The sequence below is a fragment of the Pempheris klunzingeri genome, chromosome 6, assembly GCF_042242105.1.
Source record: "Pempheris klunzingeri isolate RE-2024b chromosome 6, fPemKlu1.hap1, whole genome shotgun sequence".
NCBI lineage: Eukaryota > Metazoa > Chordata > Actinopteri > Acropomatiformes > Pempheridae > Pempheris > Pempheris klunzingeri.
In genome coordinates, this window is record NC_092017.1 from 12,589,190 (window position 1) to 12,610,665 (window position 21,476).

General features: G+C 42.1%; 1 protein-coding gene across 1 annotated transcript in view; it reads left to right on the forward strand.

Annotated features, from left to right (window-relative positions):
• The window catches only part of trabd2b (TraB domain containing 2B), a 63,259-nt gene that overhangs the window by 25,525 nt on the left and 16,258 nt on the right, over window positions 1-21,476 (forward strand). The window contains exons 3-4 of the mRNA XM_070832659.1: window positions 10,206-10,352; window positions 15,423-15,597. Coding sequence (XP_070688760.1) covers window positions 10,206-10,352; window positions 15,423-15,597 — 322 coding nt within the window. The remainder of the gene's footprint in view (window positions 1-10,205; window positions 10,353-15,422; window positions 15,598-21,476) is intronic.

The window sequence follows — 21,476 nt, forward strand, 5'->3', positions numbered from 1 at the left end:
CTTAGTTGAATTTCGCCACAGACATAATGTCTGTTTCAGCTGTCAGTATGAACAGGTTCCTTTAATTGATTACAGAATTGTAAGGCCAAAACTTCTAAATCGCAGTAATTAAGAGTAGCACTTGGAAGCCTCCTGGCTGAAGTCCTAACGTCATGAATCATTGGTTTTTTTTCCTACAAATCTTAACTGCTTAACATTTTCTGATCAAGGAAAGTCAAGTTTTGTTGATGCTGACTGAGTAGTTCAAGAGAATTGGCCATTTGACTAATTGCAAAAGTGAGATATCATCTGATACATCTTTGAAACTTCTTATAAGATTTTGTTGATTCTTTAACTTTGAAACTTAAATCAGAGCTTCTTAAATTATACTACGTTAAACATCACTAACACATTTTTCTCCCAGCTGTCATATTATGTTTTTCTTACTTTTTCTTCTATAGTTTGGCCTCTGTCACCAGCTGAGAGCTCCCTCCTCTGTGAGAGTTGTTGGCTGCCATTTAAACGCCTCTGAGTGGATGGTTGAGTTTTATGTGGCTGTGTGTATGTGTCTGGGAGTGTGTGGTATCTCTCTGTGCGATCACACACTGTGAAAGTGGATCAAGAAGTGTTCAAGTGTACCAAGATTTCCCCAGTCGTCCCAGCACATGAAACCTTGGAGACTCGTCTGCTCTTCATCTGCTTTTCATTCACACAGATAGAGAGTTAAACAGAGGACAGAGACACATACAAAGAGAGAGATGGCTGTAGTAGCTGCACGATATCTGTAATAAAACCAGGGCGGCACAGAAAGGTTAATCTCACATAGTACGTATAAATGTGCATGTTTGTGTGTGACAAACAGCAGTTTGATTGGAAATTACAATTTAGTGACCACTGAACAGCAGAAGTAACTAAGTAAATTAACATAGTAAGATAGAAATGCATTGCTTTCCTTTACACAGCCCAGCTCTGATAAGGTCCCTTATAACAATTCCCCTGCCACTCACACTTTAATTGTTTTGCATTAAACACATGGAGAAATAGACAGCAAGCAGCCAGCCTACATTTACTGATCACCAGCAGCATCTAGCCTCTGTGGCTTCACTCAGCTCAGTTCACACGACCTCCAACTCTGAACAGAACCCAGCTGACTCCTGAACGTGGGCTTATCAGTGGCTAGCTAGCCAGACAAGAAGACAGCATGTGGAAAAGACAAGCTAAGAGTTACTGGAAGCTACAATCTCCTCTTTTGGCAGAGGCTAAAGTACATGTCCTGGACCGATCTCTCCACTGAATGTATACACACACACACACACACACACACACAGATGAAATTACAATGGACAGAATGTGGCATTGCAGAGTAAAAGATGCAGCCAATAAACATTTTCCAACACTAAAAATACTTTCTATATCTGTCAAACACATCGAAAGTCTCTGTGGTGGTCCCACAGTTATTAAGTGCTGGCAAATCTTGGTAGGCAATGGTTGGGAAGGCTGTAGACATTTGTGTGTGTTTGTGTGTCCTTTTCCAAGCTTCATCTAGGGCAGCTTGTTCTCATCAGGGAGACGAATTTGGACTCTTCACGTCTGCTTCCTCGTGGACGTGCTGACAGAACGTTTTGAAATGACGGAGTAGCGTGACCCTCACTCTTAGTGTGATTTCCCTCCCTTGAAAACCCTTATTTAACACTCACTCACACACATATACTGCTTGTTCACAGTCTGTGTCTCTTTTCTGCCTGAAGGGTATACATTACAATCTTGCTCCGTCTCTCTCTGTTTTTCTGCCGGCTGAATACACTTGCATGAAATTGAACATTTCTCGTGCTGATTTGCCGTGAAATGGTGTGCTTGTGTGGGATTATGCCGCGTTAGCTTCAGCATCGAGTCTAATAGAGCTGTGACTGAGGAGAGGAGAGGAGAGGAGAGGAGGAAGTTTGGTCCACCTACTCCTCATTTTGCTGCTCCAGTCTATTAGACAATCAAAGCACTGTGCAATTTGGACAAACTCTGTAGTGAAGACAGACACATATGGAAACACAAACACAGAGTATCCACATGCATGCACGTATGCACACAAGCATTGAGTTACAAGTGCATGCTCATACAGAGAGAGCGAGTGTGTATGAAGTGGAGCACAGGAAGGAGGAAGGACATGAAAGCTAAATAAACAGAGATCAGTGACAGTGGTGGAAGGAGAGCCGCCATCAAATGAAAGAAATGAGAGAATGGGCGCAAGAGGGATGAAGGGCTGATGCTGAACTGTATAATCTAGAGATTTGTCGCTGAGAGCGCATAACCTGGGTGGGGAAAGGGAGGAAGGCCGGTGATTGAGGGTTTGAGAACTGATGGAGGATGAAGAGACATGAGTTGTTTTTGGAAGAATGGGGGCAGGAGTGAAGACGGAGGGGCGTTGGGAGGATGAAGAGGGGAGATGGTAGAGGACAAAACTGCCCAGCTGTGCTCCAGACCTGTTAGTCAGAGGAGGAGGTGAGAGGCAATAGGGCTGCTCCCTCCTCTCCCATCTGTACCTCTCCCAGTTAACTATACACATCTGGCCTTTTTGTCTCTCTTTTTGACGTATTTTTACATTACACCCCCTGCTGCGTCTCTTCAACTTTCTCTCTTTCTCCCTTTCTTTCTTCTCATGCTGTCTCTCGCTATATTCCATCTTTCACTTGTTTTTTTTCTCTCCTCCTCCTCCATTTACCCTTTACTCCTCTACTGGCTCACATTCTACTGAAACACACATGCATAACACGCAGATGTTAACTCATACATAAAAACCTCTCAATCATATCCCTTTGATATGAAAATATGCTTTTTTCTAGCTACGGTCTGCTGCATTACATTGTATGCTACTAAAGTATCCACTACTCTGCGGGGGAAATCCAATCCACCTGTCAAATGGTGCAAACAAGAACAATTCAGTCATGGATGCTTGCTGAGGTTCACACACAAGTCTGAGCTGATATAGTGATTTATTTAAGGAAGAATCACTTTGACTTCCCATTTCATCATTGGAATATCATTGAAATGATGTGCTATGATGTGTGCTAGGGCTGCATGCATGTTTGATTTGCACGCACACACAGAAACCTGCACAAGGATTCCTGTCTTTAAAAGGAATGAATTCAGCCACCTGGACCAGCTAAATGTGTGGACACTTTCTGTTTCCCCAATCTGGATCCGGTTTTTCCTCCATTATACAATTTATGTTCATGAAGGAGATTATGTGCTGCTCTCATGTTTCTGTCGGACCTCAGATGTGGACTTTGCAAAGGACAAATCATTCTTTGGGAATTATTCTGTCTAAAACCATTAGTCCAACCAAAGCAGACTGGGGGAGATAAGAGGGAGTGGTCGGGTACTGGTTTGGGGCCTCATGCCGTGGAGAAGACCCGGCTCATCTGGTTTGGATAGCATCACACATCATAATGGGAGCTGGATAAAGCTGATGGAATTCAATGAGAGGTTTTCCCTTGGGAAAAAAAAGCGAAAATGTGTTAGGATTAGTGGAGGCCATGATGTTAGAGGTTACAGTGACCTGATCTAGTGCACATCTCAGCAAGTCCTTTCATCTTATTTTCCTGTGAGATCATCTGATTTGCTTCAAGTGCAGTTTATTTACATCAGCGATTGTGTAGGAAAAGTTTCCTGAAATGAAACAGATCATGCCATTAAAAATGATGAAAATGATACTTTACTTATGAAGCCAAGCAAAATCACTTCTTAGCCATCTATTTTTCCACTTCTTTTAATAAAGTTAGATTTTAAGACCTTTCAATATCATTTTGTAGGTTCAATCAGAGGTTGGACTTTCAACATGTTTTGATAAATTGCCGTAATTATAGCATCTTTTTGAATACCAATGATCTATGCACAAGAAAGGTCATGTTTAATATAGTTGATTTTATTTAATCAATTAGTTTTTCGGCCACTTAAGGGTGGCTGTAAACTTTGACTAATCATTGACATATTATCACCATATAAGTTTACAGGGTACAAAACCAAATCAATGAGCTAAAATATGCTAAAGAACGCTGTATAGCAAACTGGAAGTGCAGACTTGGGTGATAATTCTCTGGTGGGTTGTTTGACGATACACAATGCAGAATACGCATTAATTTGGTTCATGGTTAATATAAAAAATATCCATCAGTGCAGCTTTAATTGACCTTTTTTTAAATTAAGCTTTGTGTTTTCAGATGTATTGTCAGGGATCAGGAGCAAAGAGGTGCAATCTGACAGATTTTTCCCTTTTCCATCTGCCACATGTCCCCATGTTACCCCTGGAATATTCAGCCGTGTTGTCCTCGCATATTTACACACAGTATTACACACAGACTTACTCCTCTTCAACAGCTCTGGGCCCTTGATGTTAAAAGAAAACAAAAAAATAGTACAATTTCCCTCTTTAATTTTCAACCCCTCTTTCACACCCCACATCCTCTGCTTGTGGGCATTCATGGTGAGGGACCAGCTGTGCGCTTTTTCACTCCGGATCAAGTGATACTTTATTATTTTCTCTGTTTTCTGAGGAGGCAGGAAAGCTGGGATGACTGGCGCAGCGGCAGTGCTGCCAAGTCAAACAGCAGGGTTTATTTGTGGACAAGTGTAGGGGCGACACCCACCCCCCCATTCAGTGGAGACTCTTATTAAGAGGAGAGACAGGAGGCTCTGGGGACTGGAGGGGTGTATACAGTATCTGTGTGCCTATAGGTCTGGTTTTATTGGAGGAAGGAAGATAAACAAGCAGGGAAGAGCAAGCAGAGAGAAGAGGAGAGTAATGGAGGTGGAGACAGCTAACTTTAGTCAGGGGAAGGAAGGATAAGGAATAGATATGGAAGGGGTGGATGTTTAGAGGATTTTTGAAGAGAAATTGTCGCCCATCATTAGTACCTCACCCCCTGCCTAGGAAAGGAAATAAGACAGGACGGAAGGAAGAAGGAGGGCAAAGAATAGGAGGCTTTCTGTAGAAGCTAAGAGCAGCAGGCTTCTGCCACTGGGATTGTCCTTCTGGTAATCCCTGGATTTCCTAGGCTGAGACAGGAGGTAGACCAGGCAGGGAGAGACTTAGTGAGACAGAGAAAGAGGGAGAATGTGAAGGGAGAGAAAGGAAGTGCAAAGAGAAAGAGAAGCAGAGACAAAGGTGAAACAATATTCAAAATATTGGCACTGTCCTCAGTGGAAAAGATCTGAAATGTCTCCACGTTCATTTTCTGCAATATATGGTTTGTATACAGGTATTGCTGAAAGAGGAATGTGGTGTGTATAATTACTAGCGTGTGTGCTTTTTGGTGTTGCATATGTGTTTGTGAGTGTGCATGTATTTGTGTGTGTGTGTGTGTGGGTGTATCGTGGGTATTACCAGGGATAAAGGTTTGGAAGAAAGCAAGGCTCTGGCTTGCTGTACAGCATGCCAGATGTGATGAGTTGAAAGTGCTGCTTACTTTCAAATAAGCAAACGATACACTCAGAAAGGCGCCAAAGGGCTGTAAAACTATTTTGGCAATGGTCTGACGTTGGAGGTCGTGTTTGAGGCATTTTTATGCTTGGATGTAGCCTTTCAAGCCCACGACAGGTTACATGATTCCCTTGGAGAGAAAAAAATGAAAGATCAAGTCTTGAGGACTTTGTTGATAAAACTGTAGGAGACAACAGTGGAGCTATCATGTGAGACTGTCCAGACAACTTTGATGTGGTCTTGTGTGACACCGTCTTTCCACCCTAATGTATTCAAGGTGCTTTTCAGAGCTCACATAGACTCAAAGGTCAGAAAACAGCAGGCTTTTAAAATACTCCTGCCACTGCTACATGCACATTCAAGCATGAAGTCATACTGAGATAGTACAGGTTAAAAGAAAATGGACACAAGAGTGTTTTTTTAAAAGATTTTTTATGGATCTCTACTGTCGTCGTGACAGGGAAAGTACACTCACACAAATTGGTATCCACTGGATACCCTTTTTTGGGGCTGCTCTGTGGGGAACAGGGATGAGCTATCGCACTTCTCCTATTCTTGGGTTGGCCTGGATGTTATTTCAACTCCATACCTCCTTCAGTCACCCCAGGGTGCTGAGAACCCAATCCCCTCTTGTCGTCTGTAGCTGGAGCCCAGGGGGGGAAAGCCGGCCCGGCCCAGAGGAACTCAGCAGTGCATGTCCTGGGTCAGGGGTCTAGCTCCTCTCTTTCTCGGGCGATGAAACACAAGCGGCTCTCAGGGAGACGAGAGCGGTTGAGGGGAACGCACCACCCTGAAGCTGTTTGTACTGTTTTCTTTATCAGGGGCTGATTAAATGACCAGAGATAAAGACAGAGAAAGAGCTGAATGCCAATTCTATTTGTATGGTCTGTGTTCAAAGATACAAAGCTTTTAAGAATAAATTGACCGGTAATTACCAAAAACACAGCGCCGTGTTTTCAATGATTGATAGCTTCTATTTCTCTTTTACTGTTTTTTGAAAAATAAGAGTGCATTTCGTATTAACCAGAGGAACCATGGAAATGTGCTTTTTGTCACAACGATCGTGAACCACTTGCTTGAATGTAACTCGTAGTCTTGTTATCTGACAAATGAAACAATCTCAGAACTTTAGAGGGGAAAATAATTTTTTAGTGGAACAGCTCACAAATGTTGGTCATGTGACCAAGGGCCTTAAATAGACACTGTGTCATTGCAATAAAAGGCCACAAACCAAAAAGGTTGGCAGCGAAGCAATCCATCTGATTTCCTGTAGCGGCAGCCAATGGGATGTATAAAAACGTAGTGACTTATTACTGTTGTGATTTTACACAGAAATTTTAGTGAGCACAACAAGGCAAAAGAAAAGAGACAAACAGATCTACTGAGAGAAACAGCCTGAGTAAAGCTGGGAGAAAAAGGGAGATGTGTGAGGGAACAAACCCTCTCAGATCTCCTGCCTAGTGCTGGCAGGCGCCGCCATGGATTCATGCACCTGACTGCCTGCTTTTCCCCAGTGCCCATGCCAGGCCTATGCCCATACACTGTGTATACCACCTTACCCAAACTCTCTAAACTGGAGAAGGATCACCTCCATCTGTACAACACATGCTCCGCTCATAGAGAACAAGGCTTTGTTTGTCTTATACCATTCTTTCACACTTCCAACTCTTCCAACTGGTTTTTGTTCTCTGCCCTCTGTCTTCCTCTGGCTATTATCCTTCCTTCCTTTGTTCTTTCTTTCTTTGTTATTTCAGTGTGTGCAGGATAGTGGAATACTGTCTCATTATTTTAATACACGGGTAGAGGAATTAAAAGGGTGGCTGGAGGAAAGCTATTTCATTAACAGTTACAAAGCATTCATGCTTTTACTGAGTCCTACAGCTGGCAAGTAAAAAGTAATCCTGGGTATTATATTTTCTCTTCTTTGCCAGAGTTCAGCTTTTGGCCTCCACAGTTTGACACTTGCTTCTGTCGTTTGCAGCTCGAAGCCCTTTAGCTCGATCCATCACTCACATTCTCAGATTCAGATTTAAGGAGTTATAATAGAGGAGTGATGTAGTTGACAAGAGTGAGCGCTCTCAGTTCCAGCACCTTGTCAACGGCACCTACTCATGCCTCAGGCCCGTAAAACCTTCAAACAAGCTAACACTATTGCTAGCAAACAGCCAGGATTTAATGCACTTCAAGGTCAATTGCTGCAATGCACACACATGTTGATAAATGTCATTTTCTGATCTCTCTGATTTCTGTTTTTTTTTTTTTTTAATGTTGCTCCCACTCCTGCCCTACCCCCTTTTTTTTCTGTCTTCTTTCCAACACTCGCTAATGAATTTTTGGAGTGCTGCACTCATATCGCAGGTTCCAAAACCATCCATGTGCTCTGCTCTTTCCAGCTTTGTTCTTATAAAGCTTTTATTTAATTACAATGGGAGTTTCTCACGCATGTATTAGAAAAAAAAAGAGAAAGAGAGACCTGCAGTAGTAAACTATGTGGTGAACAGTGTCAATGTTGGTTACTCTGAAAAGGCCTGGCTGTAAAAGAGCCAGTCTGTCAGAGTGAGTGGACCACTTCAGCATGAGAACACCCACTCTGTCAGTCAACACGCGCGTGCGTGCACGCACACACATTCACACGCATGCATATATATGCAGGCGCACACACACAGGGAATGTTTGCATTTTTCCTCTCTTCCCCTCTGCCTCTCCTGCAGTGATTGACATGCTCTTTCATTCAGCCCAGCACAAACTGAGGCGCCATGGTTACAGCTGCAGAGATGTTCTTTTCCCGGGAGACGGACAATATTGAAATAACAACTCCCTTAACAACACAACCAGCCGCCCACCCCCCTCCCTTTTTTACCATGCATCGTCTGTCATGCCTAGTGCAGTTTGCCATGTTAAGGGAAACTATTGGCACTGGCAGCATTACAAACAGCCTGGCAGGTGTGTGTGCTCTGCCAGCTCCAGCCCCTGACTGCGCTCAGGGCCTGCTCTGGAGTTTCTCTTGGAAAAACCCTCGAGACATGGCAGACAGCCCTGTGGGTCAAAGCCGTGGGGCAATGGGAACTTACTAGCATGCAATGAGTATCTGCAGAATTAGCTACTGTAGCTAGTTAGCCACCAGGCAGGTATTAGACTCTCTGGGCCTGACATCAACATGACCTTACGTTTAGAGCAATAAAGAATCTCACGTGAGACGTAAATACAAACCGAATGAGGTATAGTATCATTACTCAAACAGCAGGGGGGCTTCTGGGTTTGGGAGGTCTGGTGCTGAGATATGAGCTGAAAAGCACGAAAGTCAGATTTTTTTCAGGAATGAAATGGTCACATATTTGATCGAGACCCATTCCTGGATTATGCACCTCTGGTAGGGCGACAGCGCGGCGCTGAGCATCAGAAAATATGCTGTGAAACACGTCAAAAAGAATAAATAAGATCAGACTCTTGGTTGCTGGCAGAAAGAAGAGAAGAGGATGGACGCTCCTCTGAAGGAATAAGTGGGGAAAGAGCAGGGAAAGAGAAAAGTAAAGACAAGAAAGGGGGATAATGAGAGAGTTATATATGCCGTTAGCTCATCAGTTGTCTCCTTGCATTATGAAAAAAAGCGCACTAAAGCCAAAATGAGCCCACAAGACTGGTTTGCAAACACAATGACCTCAGAGAGAGAGAGAGAGAGAGAGAGTCACAAGGTTGAGCTTACAGCTTGCTTGTGATTATCCCTGCGTAAAGGTTACCTGGAGTTGAAACACTCAATATGCACGATATGGGCATTTATGATTACAAAAACATAACTTAATTGCGTGAATTACGACCCAGACTTTTGACATCGGGCTCAATCAGTTGTGCAGCTGTATCGGCTCTAAGCTGCTCCACAAATCATCTGGGCTTGGATGCTGACGTTCTCCCTGCAGTATTTTCCGCAGCTCTAGTCAGGTTTCTTGGTAATTACGATCATAGACATGGATCAGTCTGGTGTGGTTTGAAGATATGACGAGCTGAGTCACTAGTTCTAATCAAGTCAGCTGAAACCGTCTTACTGGGTGCAACGTAGATCTGTGTGAAATCTACTGTACAGAAAAAGAAAAAAAAACACCTTTTCTCCTATAACACACCTCTGGTAAGAGAGCTTAACAGTGATTGACAACTCGGTACCGGTTGCCAGGCCAGTCAGAGGTGGCGTGAGATCGTAGAGGGACGGAGCAGGGAGGCTAACCCCTGGTGTCTTGGACAGCTGTGGAGTTGTTGGGCTGGCTGGCGGCTGCACGCTATAAATTCTCTCTAAAGAGGGTTTACTTTTGATTTTAATGGGTGCTGTAAATTTACGGCACCCTGGCCTGGTGAAAGAGAAAGAAGGGTTATTCTTAAAGGGTATTTCTCTCTCTCTTTCTCTCTCTCTTCAGCTCTCCCTTTCCTCACTGTTTTTGCCCTCCTTCAGAAGAAAGCCCATGGAGTTTTGCCATGTATTTTGTGGTCTGCTTTTACCTGTAGTCAGGCTGTATGGAAAGTGTATGAAAACATCCGGACAGAAATGAAAACGCTGCAAAAGAACTTATATTTCACCGACGTTCAGGAATAACGGCTTCATTGTATATAAAAGCCACGTTATATTTTTAAAGGGGAATGCTGGCCGTGCTTGCACAATTTCTCCCCCCTCACGGCAAATTCCTCTTGGGCGTAGAGCAGAGGAAAGTGAGTTTGTGGATGCAGAAAATAACAGCACCCATCCTATCTTTTTGTCTCTCCCTTGCTGCAGGTGCTGTTTGCTTTGAACCAGACACTGCTGCAGCACGAGGGCGTCCGAGCAGGCAGCCTGCAGGGCTCCTACACCACTGAAGACCTCATTACCCACTACAACTGTGGGGACCTGAGCTCCATCATCTTCAACCATGACACATCACAGGTTGGTCTCCTCCTTTAAATTGCAGATTTTACAACTTTAAGATTTTTTTTTCTGAGGAAAATAAAAATGGAATCACCATCTATTCACTTTACTATCAGATAAGACGGCTTCATGTGAGCCTTCTGCGGGACAATTGAAGCCAATTAAAGCTGCCGATTTCAACAAGGGCAACAGAAAGACCATAAAATGAACTGCTTGCTAACAAATAATCTGATGCCATTATTGCTTTATTCATTCACTATTATACATTTGAAACCATTTTACATGGTCAACAACAATCTGCTAGAAAGACCTCCCTGTGTTTTTGCTCCCAACAATCAGTTTCATCAGATTATATAATGGAGAAGTCAAAAGTAGTCATATTTTAGGTTACTTTTATGCTGGGATGCCGATAATGTCCCGACCTCACAGACATGAGGTGACACGAACAAGAAGGAAATCATCATCAGTGAAATACATCCACACATTTTTACATGTGCAGAGTAACAATAATCTACACAAAGAAAAAGGAAAAGAATATCTGCATCTTGTTCCCACTTCCTCTTTAATTCTACATGATCCTTGGCACGTTCATTCTGACCTATGTACCTCACTGAAGTCATAAAAAATATGAAATATGGGTGATCGGGTGATGATGATCAGGTCGGTGTTCAACCTGCCATGTCTAACTGCAAAGTCACAGCAAGAATGTTTGCCTCAGTGATCACCTCATCAGATGCAATGACCATCTGAAAAACCTCAGGACCTTTGATATCGTATAAAATTCTTTCCCTTTTGTATTCACTTTTACAGGGCCAACCATGTGCAGAGTTTCAGTCTGCCTTAGTGGAAATGTCATTTCAGAGGCTTTTTCACTCTGCCAAGAATAAAATTATGGGAGTGAAAGTGAATCTTTCAAAAAAGTTTTTGTTTTGTTGGACAAAAGCATGGTGAAGTTTTCTGATGTTGTAAAATATTCTCACAAAATACCAGCTACTTGCAGCTTTAGTCCAAAAACATCTGTAGCGTTATTCAAAAACCCAAATCTGTCAGAGACTCGATTTGAATTGGCAACCCTCTCATACCCACTTCTCTGCCATTATGCTATCGTCACCTCAAACTTTTAGGCTTGCACATCATTTCCACAAAACTGCGCATTGCCATCTCAATCCCTCTCAACCTCAAGTTACTTGATAGTCTGACACTTTAATAGCTCTGGACTCAGCCGTAAATACACCATCTGACCTGCTCTAACTTTGTATTCCCTAACATAGCCTCTGCTCCTTCAGTGATGGCCTCCTCATCAGTCATCACACCCAGCCCTGCTAGCTGTCAAAAGGCCATTCGATACATAGTACACACACACATACACTGGCAGTAGCTCTCACTCCATTTCCACCCTCGAATGCAGATTTACTCGAAAGCCCTCCTCGTAAGTCAATTATGCTGTGTCAACCTCCCTCACCGATCCTCAAGTCTCATTAAGTCTAACACACCATGTAACCTCAACTCACCGCTCTACTGCACGGATTCCACATCATTTACACTTAAAACACATACAAAGTAAGAAAAAGTCTCCGCAGCTCCAGACACTTGACATCTCACCATGTCTCCTAGACATTGTTGATCCTAGAAAAAAAGACACATATCTCCCATTTTTCTTTTGTCTCCCTCTGTCTCCCTCATTGTCAGTGTCTCTCTCTCTCTCTCTCTCTCTCTGGGGGCCATGGGGAGCTTGTTACCCACAGTTTCACCTGCAGTCGTGGCTACAGTCGTCTCCTGCTCAGCGCTTTATATCATACTAGTTTCTCATGTCATAATAACATGTATTAACATTCCCCAGCACATGCTAGAGCAATCAGACGCCTGATTCTGGTGATCTATAGCACGTCCGTGTGTGCGTGTGTGTGTCTGTGAACTTCCAGGGGCTGTAAAAGAGCAGGTGTTTTTTGATAGATACGATCTAATCCAGAGGCCTCCAACACCCCTGATGCTCTCCTAGTTCAATCTTCATCACATTAGCAAGAGGTCGCCGACGTGCCCCAGAGCAGAGCACAGCTGAATGGCGCAAAATGGATTAACGCTTTTCGCAAATTCACAGACATAAAGTCAGAGATAGACAGAGAGAAAGAGACAGATAAGAAAGAACAAGGATATACAAGAAATAAGGTTAGCAGTTAAATAGATCTTCACATGGCTTGATCGCTTTTTGCTGTAGGCTGTCACACCAAGATGAATGCATTGGTTTACAAAGTGAAATTTAATCAGACTACTTCATTATTCTGATTATTGTGATGTCTGTATAGCAATTGATCATGTTTCCCTCATTTATGGGTTCTGTGCCACAATAATAGTGTGGTGAAAATTTGGTGCTTTTATGGTTTGAGGCTGAGAAAAAAGAAAGTAAAAGAAAGGGAAGGAAAGCAGAAGACTTCAAAGAGCCAAATAAATGAAAGAAAGAATAAAGAGAGTAAGTAGCTGGCAGGTTAAACTGAATGAGCAAGTGAGTGCAGAGCGATACCAGTAGTAAGGAAGGGAGGGAGTATCTCCCTGTCACTTCAGATTTCCTGTGCAGGTTGGGATACAGAGCAGCTAATGGCCTTTCCTGTGATAAGTTATCTGCATTTACCGCTGCACTCCCACCTTGACCCCTCTCCGACCGAACACTTTTTTCTCTCGTCACGACACACTCACACTATCTTCACTCATCACAGAATTGATGAAGCACTTCTTCTGCGCCTCTCTCTCTCTTTAACTCATTCCCCCATATTAATCCTACTCTGTGTAATTTTACAGATGAAGCATGAACCCCCGTCAGTTGGGAAAAAACACAGATAGACAATACAAGGCTTCAGGCTACAGATATCTGTGTGAATTTCTTTCTTTCTGTGGCAGGTAACATCATTATGTCACTAGCAAACTCAGGTTTATTCTAGGCAAATTAAATTTGCATCAAAGTTTATGGATGTCAAACATGCCAGTTTTATTGCATTTGGTTTCTGTTTTTTTTTTTAAGTTTTGATTATGATCATAGATTCAAAAGGAATCCGTGTACATGGATTTATCTTTGTAAATTCTTACCTGACCAAAACTTGGAGAAAACAAAACTTTTTTTCTTATTTTCAAACTTGTGGTCTTTCAGAAGAAGTGACATCACTTGAGGTAATTTGTCAGACCTCATGCAGCTCGCTCCGGAGCCAATAAAGGCTTTACAAAACTTTTTTCCACATATGCAGTGGTAGCCTAATGCCCCAGACCTATAAACAAACTTCAATGTGTAAAAAATGAGTTCCCCTTTAATGCACATCATAAATAAAAGAAATAAATATCTGATGTAGGTGTGAATTAGACACTTTCAACCATTTTATGAAACAACTGAGAACAGCTGAGGGAGTGAGAGAAAATGTGTCAGGTACAGATTTCTGGTTGATGCTAGAGAGCAGCACCTTGTTCACATGTGGTACAATAAATCCCCCCATGTATTCAGTATTAACACACTACACATTAGCACACACATGGAGACACACACACGCTGATTTATGCACCATTTGCAGCTGCTCTACTGTAGCGTCAACTTGTAACTCAGTTTTAGACAGCGTACATGTATGTATAAATGTCTTCTTGTCACACTCAAACATAATTCCAGATTAAACACATATACACGTGCAGCCAAACACACACAGAGACACAAAAACATGCAGCAACACTAAAACCCAAATCTTTCGTTCTCCTTCTTTCCACCCTTGGAAGAAAGGCTGGAGGCCAAGTAGCCTGAGGCTTACTACTACCACTCTACTGTGAAACTCTTTGTGCAGAATATTGAGCTTTTATAGATTTCAAACCTGTGTGCCATATGGCTAATTTGTAGGAAGTAAAGTGACAATAAAATAATGCTTAATAAGTATTAATCTGAACTCCACTCCTAGATTGAAGATGAAAATCATTATGGCTATCAGGGCTAAATTCCACTGTAATCTGGCCTGTGTATCTTTAGACATCATGAATCATACTGACTGACATTGCCATTACCAAGCCTGGTCAAAAAGGGCTGAAGGAACACAGTCTTCTAATTACACCTTCTTTAAGTCAACACAAGAATTACAATTTATGGAAAAGATTATCAGCACCATCATAGTTCAAGTCGTCCTAAATAAAGAACAGACATATTTATTGGCCCCTGGCAGCAAACAGCATGCTGGGAAGAGGGAACAGACCGAGTGGACGTACTCTGGTGTGTGGAGATTTTACCTTTCTTCAGTATCTCATATTTCATTGCATATATATCACAAGAAAGAGCCAGGGAAAGTCAAACACGGATGTAGTGATAACCTGAGAGAAAGAGAAAGAACTACTCCTTTAGTGTGTGTTAAGGCGTGTATTGTGTGTTTCTGAGTCGGACGGCTTAGAACCCTGATGCCAAGCCGACCCCCGCTCATCCTCACAGATTAACAGCCTGTTGAATCCACCAATGCAGCCAAGAGTGGAGCGGGGCGGCATGGGCCGTCTCCACCTGTCTGGCTCTTAATAAATCATACAGCAATTAAACACACATTCACACGCTAACACTGGTAGATGTACTGTACCTGCATGTGCACACAAGCTCTTTCACTCATGAAGTGCATCCTCTCAGGCACACACACACACACACACACACACACTCACACACATACGGTATATAAACATTTTAGTGTTCACAGTCAAATGTGCCAGCCTGCACACACACACACACACGCACGCACAGTGTTGACACTTTTTTCTCCTCCATCTCTTTCCTTCATTCATTGATGCTTTCTAATTTACAAACCAGCCTATATAGCAGGGCATTGCATTGGTCATTTTACTTTCAAGCTGCCACGTCACAAACACTTCTGGTTGCCAGGTCTCACACTCAGATGGGCACACACGTTTGCCAGTTTGTCACCAACACCCCCATTCAGTCCTCTTCTTTCATCCATCTAATTTTCTGTCCCTAACACCAGTTCTTTCTTTTTGTCTTTGATGTACGCTTTAAATGATTCATGAACTCTTTATTCTGCTTTGGAGTTTCACCATAAAGGTCTCTCTCTCTCTCTGCCTTTTTCTTTCTCTCAGCTGCCTCACTTCATCAACAGCTCCCTGCCAGCTCATGACCGCATGACGGCCCTGCAGATTGACAGCTACTTCCGCCAGGAGCTCATCTACAAACGCAACGAGCGAATGGCACGCCGTGTGTCCACCTTTCTGCAGAGAAACCCCAACCAGACACACTTCTTTGCTTTTGGTGCAGGTAAGGGAGTCTCATATACTACATGGGGGACATTTAGAGTGACATATACCGTAGGTTCAGTTTCTTGCCCTCGGCCACTTCAGAAGGCCACGGCTGCTGACCTTTAACTTGCTGCTTGTGGGATGTCTCTCCAAACTGCATGCCAAACAATTTGAGAATCCATCATGGCAGCAACTCCAATCTCTATTTTGCACAAACTGAATTCCTTCCAAATACATTCTGATTGGAGCTGAGAGTGTGTGTTTGCATGTAATTGTGAAGTGAAAGAGAGATCAGGTTTGCTTTGGTATGGAAGAGTGATTCTGTCAGCACTAATGTGTGTTTATGGTGAACAATTTGCTCTCTTTCGTGTTTGAAAGCTAAGTTGGAGAAAAAGCAGGACAATAATAGTGTGCAATGGTTCCCAGATCTCTGGCATGAAAAACTACACACACACACACACACACACACACACACTCTTGTCTTTCTATAGTTGTGAGGAAACTCATTGACAATGCATTCCCTAGTCACTAACCTAACCTTAACCATCAGATAAGGTTGAGGGTAAGAGAGGAGGTTGTAAGGACCAAACCAAATATCCTTACAATGCAGGAATGTAGACACAATAATGATTTAAAACCAAAATTCCCACAAATATACAAAAACATGTGCACACACACACACACACACACACAGAAGTCTCAATTACAGCCAGCTCCCACCTCAGAAATGAAGAAACCCTGAGCTGTTTGTTTCAATTAGCATTCCTGGCTAATGCTGCTAATGTTTCCTGAATAGTGTACTGTGTCCTGAGGGAAGTGTGTGTGTGCGTGTGTGCGTGTGTGTGCGTGTGTGTGTGTGTAACACACACACACGCATGTAAGTGTCTTTGCCCACAAAAGCAGGTGGTGGGTGGGTGTCTGTTTACTGTATGACTGTGTGTCTGTGCTTGTGCATCTGAAAATGGGTGGTACCACCTCTAGGGTGAGAGTGTGAGTGTGTGAGTGTGTGTGTGTATGCTACAGTGTATGATTAATGCTGAATGCCTGGGTCCTTCCTCTGAGTGTTTTTGCTCCCTCTGCTCTTTGTACCGTTTGGACCAGGCTGCTGTTACGCCTTCCAGCACGTGTGTGTGTGTGCATGAACTGAGCACTGTATGTCAGCATATGTACATATGACTGTGATGGAGGAATGAATTAGTTGCAATAGTACTTAAAGAACTGGTGTTTCTCTGAAGTCTACGCAGAAGCAATAAGGGCTGATGGGCCATCCCTCTCCTGTTACACATTGTATTTCTGAAAGAGTGAAAGTCATGTGAACCTCAGAAAGCCAGCAAACCCAGTCCAACTCCTTAGGCTAAAAAAGTCACTGGAGAGTTATAGAGTGGAGAGAAGCAAGGAAGTACAGAAAAAATGTTTCCTATTACAAGTTGTTACAAGAAATGTAATGTGATTACAAGAAATGCTGCATCGTTTAATACATGCACAGGGATGACTAAGATTTAAGACTCACAGCTGGAAAATGTTTTGGCTTTTGTCAAAAAATACAGATTATTGCTTTTAATATCAAAGACCTTATAGACCTTATAGCTATACTGTTTGTTTTTTTTGGGGGGGGGGGTTCAGGATCGCATCTGGATGATTTGTATACTAATGACAAAGGTTAGGTAAAGTTAAAGCTTTGAATCACAGCTCAGTTCAAACAAAAGCAGAGAGGCCAGAGAGAAGACATCAACCTGAACTTGTGAGTGGGAGATACATGATTAAATAATTGAATATTTTTGGGGGGTGAAGACAGTGAAAGGAACAGTTTTTTCCCAAGTCAGAACGTACTACAACTAAGGCTTAAATTCCCTTGCCAACATAGGCTGCCTTAGTGGGCAGTTCCTGGATGTGAATATCTGTTTAAATGTGTAGAGGCAGTGCTGAGGAAAAAGGATGGTGTTCAGCCAAGAAATCTTCTGTGGGTAAATATGTGACTGCCGGCCGACTCTCACTTTGTTAGCTTACATTAAGCAGATTAACAGTTCCTAGGAAGCATTTGAACTTGGAACAAATAGTGATATGATGGTATGCAGACTACATGAAACTAACATTTCTTAGCATTCAATGCTACATGCTTCGTCATGTGAATTTCTGTCATTTAGGAAATTCAAGTGAACCAGCGGGGCCTAATAAAACCGGCACATTTTAGCCTTAAAATCCTTTCTAATGTAGCCTCATGTTTTCCAGGCTGCCTTCTATTAAATGTTTACCCATCAGCTATATGTTAGCTTTCCTGTGTGTCCAATCTGGCCTGGGTAAACTGGAGGTGAACATGTGTGTCGGGTCACCTAAAGGCTGCGGCGCTGTGTGTGAGACAACTGACAGCTAGTGTGAAGTGATAAGAACCATTACAGTTATAGCTTACTGAGTGCACACACACACACACACACACACACACACACACACACACACACACACACACACACACACACACATGTATATACCTTGATTCACACGCACACAGTACTAAGCACAGTGACTCTCTCAAACACACGAACAGTACACACACACATCTCAGTAAAGGCCTCAGGATGGCAGAGCTGATAGCAGCCAACGAGGGCCAGATTTGCATACATGAAATAGCAGGGAAAAGTCATGCTGCACGCTCATTCAATTTTGCGTTCACAATCTGCTTGCAATTAGTGTCTCATGTACTACAGCAGAAGCTAATTACACAACTAGTTACTGAGGCTGCCTTCTAGGTTAATTCAAGGAGAATTTAGAATAAATAAATAAATAGTGATAAAAAGAAATACATATCAATTACAATATATTAAGTCATTTCAAAACAGACATTAAATTATTACAAAAAAAGGTTGATCAAATAATAATGATGAAAGTCATTAAACATTAAACATTAAATGAAACTAACAACTCTGAAAATAATTGTCAAATCACTACCTGCAATGCCTCTTGTAGTATGTAGTATGTGAAGTTAAAATTTTAGGATCACACAGTTAAAACTTGTGATTAATACATAGCAGATCTGTGCAGAATACAGGCTATTGAAAGTAAATCTTTCATATACAAGTGCCAATGTGTACCTGCTCTCATAGTGACAGTAAATCTAGCTGAGCATCTGTCTACCACACTTATCATGTAGGAGACATGATAAGTGTGGTAGACAGACACCAATAGTTTGTATCCACCTGAGGAGGATAAGTTGTTGCATAAATTGCGTCTCAGATGACAAATTAGGCCTCCAAGGTGTTGTGTCTCTAAATGCAGATTTACCCAAAACACAGACAGGAAAGGCTTAATGTAAAGTCTGTTGCATGCTCTAATCACAAAGCTTCCCTTCTCTCATCTATTATTTCTGTCTGTAGGACGCTGACTCATGTCTTTATGGTCCTGTAACTGGCTCTGCTGGTTCCAGTTTTCCCAATGGCCGTAATCAGCCATGAAATTTTATCATCCAATGATGCCAGGATGTATTAAGTGGCTGCCTGGACTCTCAGAAATCTGACGGTGCTCCCATCGCTCTTCAAGATTCTTAAAAAAGTAGCCGTGGAAGTGGTCAGGCTTGCTTAGTGGAAGGAGCTCTGCTCATAGTCTGATACAATCTAACCACAATGCATATTCTGTGTAATGAAGAAAAATAATAAGGACATGAGGTGCAAGGGTTAAGATTGTCCAGACATATTTTAAAATAAATACAGCCTGGGGAGATGTATAACAGCCATTTTCAGGCCAAATGTGGGCGTACAATAATGTGATCACATAAAATCCAATCTTTATGGTTAGATCTCAAAAATCACATTAACATGACGTGTGTAACTACAGGCAGTGGGCTCATACTGCATGGCGTGTTCTTGTGGATTATAAAATGGAGTAGTCATAAAGTGGGACATGATCTTGGCTCTATGTGTCTACCATCCAGCGATCTCTCTGCTACTATATCCTCTGTTTATGTATATTCATGTCTGTGTCAAGTGGCTGTTTTTGTGTTTATCAGGTTGCATTTCTGCCAAACAAGAGATAAATATTATTGGCCCCACTAGCTGCCTTTCCCTTGGACCCCTCACTTCCAGCCTGAACCGTGTCCAGAGCGCAGAAGGAAAACAGGGCTGTCGGGAAAGAGTCGGGGCAGCACTCAGGTCAAGGCCCTCTAGAGTTACCGATGTTGTAGTCCGATCCAGGAGTTTTTTCACAGGGTAATTAAACTATATGGCATGTGTATAAAGTGGTTCAGGCAGGAAATCCATCTCTGCTCAGCTCAGCACCTTACTTCCCAGCCTCCCCCTTTCCTCTCACTGTACACCTACACCTTCCTGTAGCAGAAGTACTTTTATGTGCAAAATATATGCTTTTGTACTTGCTAAAGCAGTTTCTTTCTCTTTTTCCCCCAATCCTACACACATCTGCATTCACGCACATGTTGTAACAGACATTCTTTATTTTCTTCACTGTCACCAACAGGTTATTAATACAAATTACGCAGCTAAAAGAGCTCCAGCAGGTATAATTGAATTACCCCAGGCAGTGTAAAATACACTGACTGAGCAGTATTGCTCTCTCACTGGAGCCTGCTGTTGGGCCAAGATTTTTACAATATCGATGGTCCACGGATACATTCAGGCAACCTGAGTCTCTCTGTTGTAATTCAGAATATATTTTGAATAGATGAATTCTTACGCAGTGAGTTTACTTTACTGTAAGCCCACAAATACATCAGTGAAACTCCACGAATCAGCATTTTTCTATTCACAGTATCAAGTGACTATGTGTAATGTGGCTCTGGGCAGCTAGTAGATATTAGGCTAAAGGCACTTTGTAATGTCTTTTCAATGTAGATTTGGCTCCCATTATGATCATGTGACCTCTTCCAGCCCTTCACCGAGTCGACTGTCCACGGCCACTAAAAAAACCTCTTGAATCCACCTCGCTGTCAGCCATTGTTTTTTCCTCTCTAATGCCAGCTCTCAGTAAAATGATGTCAAAGACGAGAGCGAAGCAGCAGATTGTTCTGTTGTTCTAAAACGTAGCGTTTGGGCAGAGGCTGAAAACATCTGCAGCAGCCACGTCTGCTAGTGGGAAAATAACATGTTTTTTGAACATTAAACCAAGTAAACCTGTTCTATCAGGACCTCCTAATGCAAATATGAACTTGAACATTTACAGAATATGGGGCCTTGAAACCTCATTTACAGTAGCTCATTAATTTGGTTTATTGTTTCAAGTCACAAAAAAGTTACAGTTCAGTCTTCAGTGAAAAAACTCTAGTAAACCACTGAACGCTACCAGCCTAGCAACAAATAAAAGACAAAGCTAGCAGCTAAAAACACTTTTGTCAGGAATTACCTAGTGGAGGCCAAACCAGAGCTAAAAGGAGGCTGAATATTGGACTTTCATTGACATTTATTATGACATAATGTTTCTCCGTACGGCGACTATTTGCTAATACGTTAGCTGTAACAACTTTATAAAGCTGATATATATATAACATACATACATATAACATATTATATATATATATATATATATATATATATATATATATATATATATATATATATATATATATATATATATATATATATATATAATATGTTAGGGTGGCTTGTTTGACATTTCTCAAAACTGATTCACTTTGCTGCTGAGAATTTTACAAGAAGATGGATACCACTCTCATAGCTGTCTTTTAAATATGAGGCGTCAGTCAGCAGCCAGTAAGCTAATTTAACATAAAGACTGGAAGTGAAACAAATGCAGTGCTGTGAAAAAGAATTTCCCCCTGGGGACAATAAAGTCTAAGTAAGTAAGTGAAGGGAAAATGTCAGACTGATGTTGTCTGATTGAAGTAACGTTGTGTTACTGCATGAATATTTAACAAAAAGAATCTATTGAGCTCTTCCA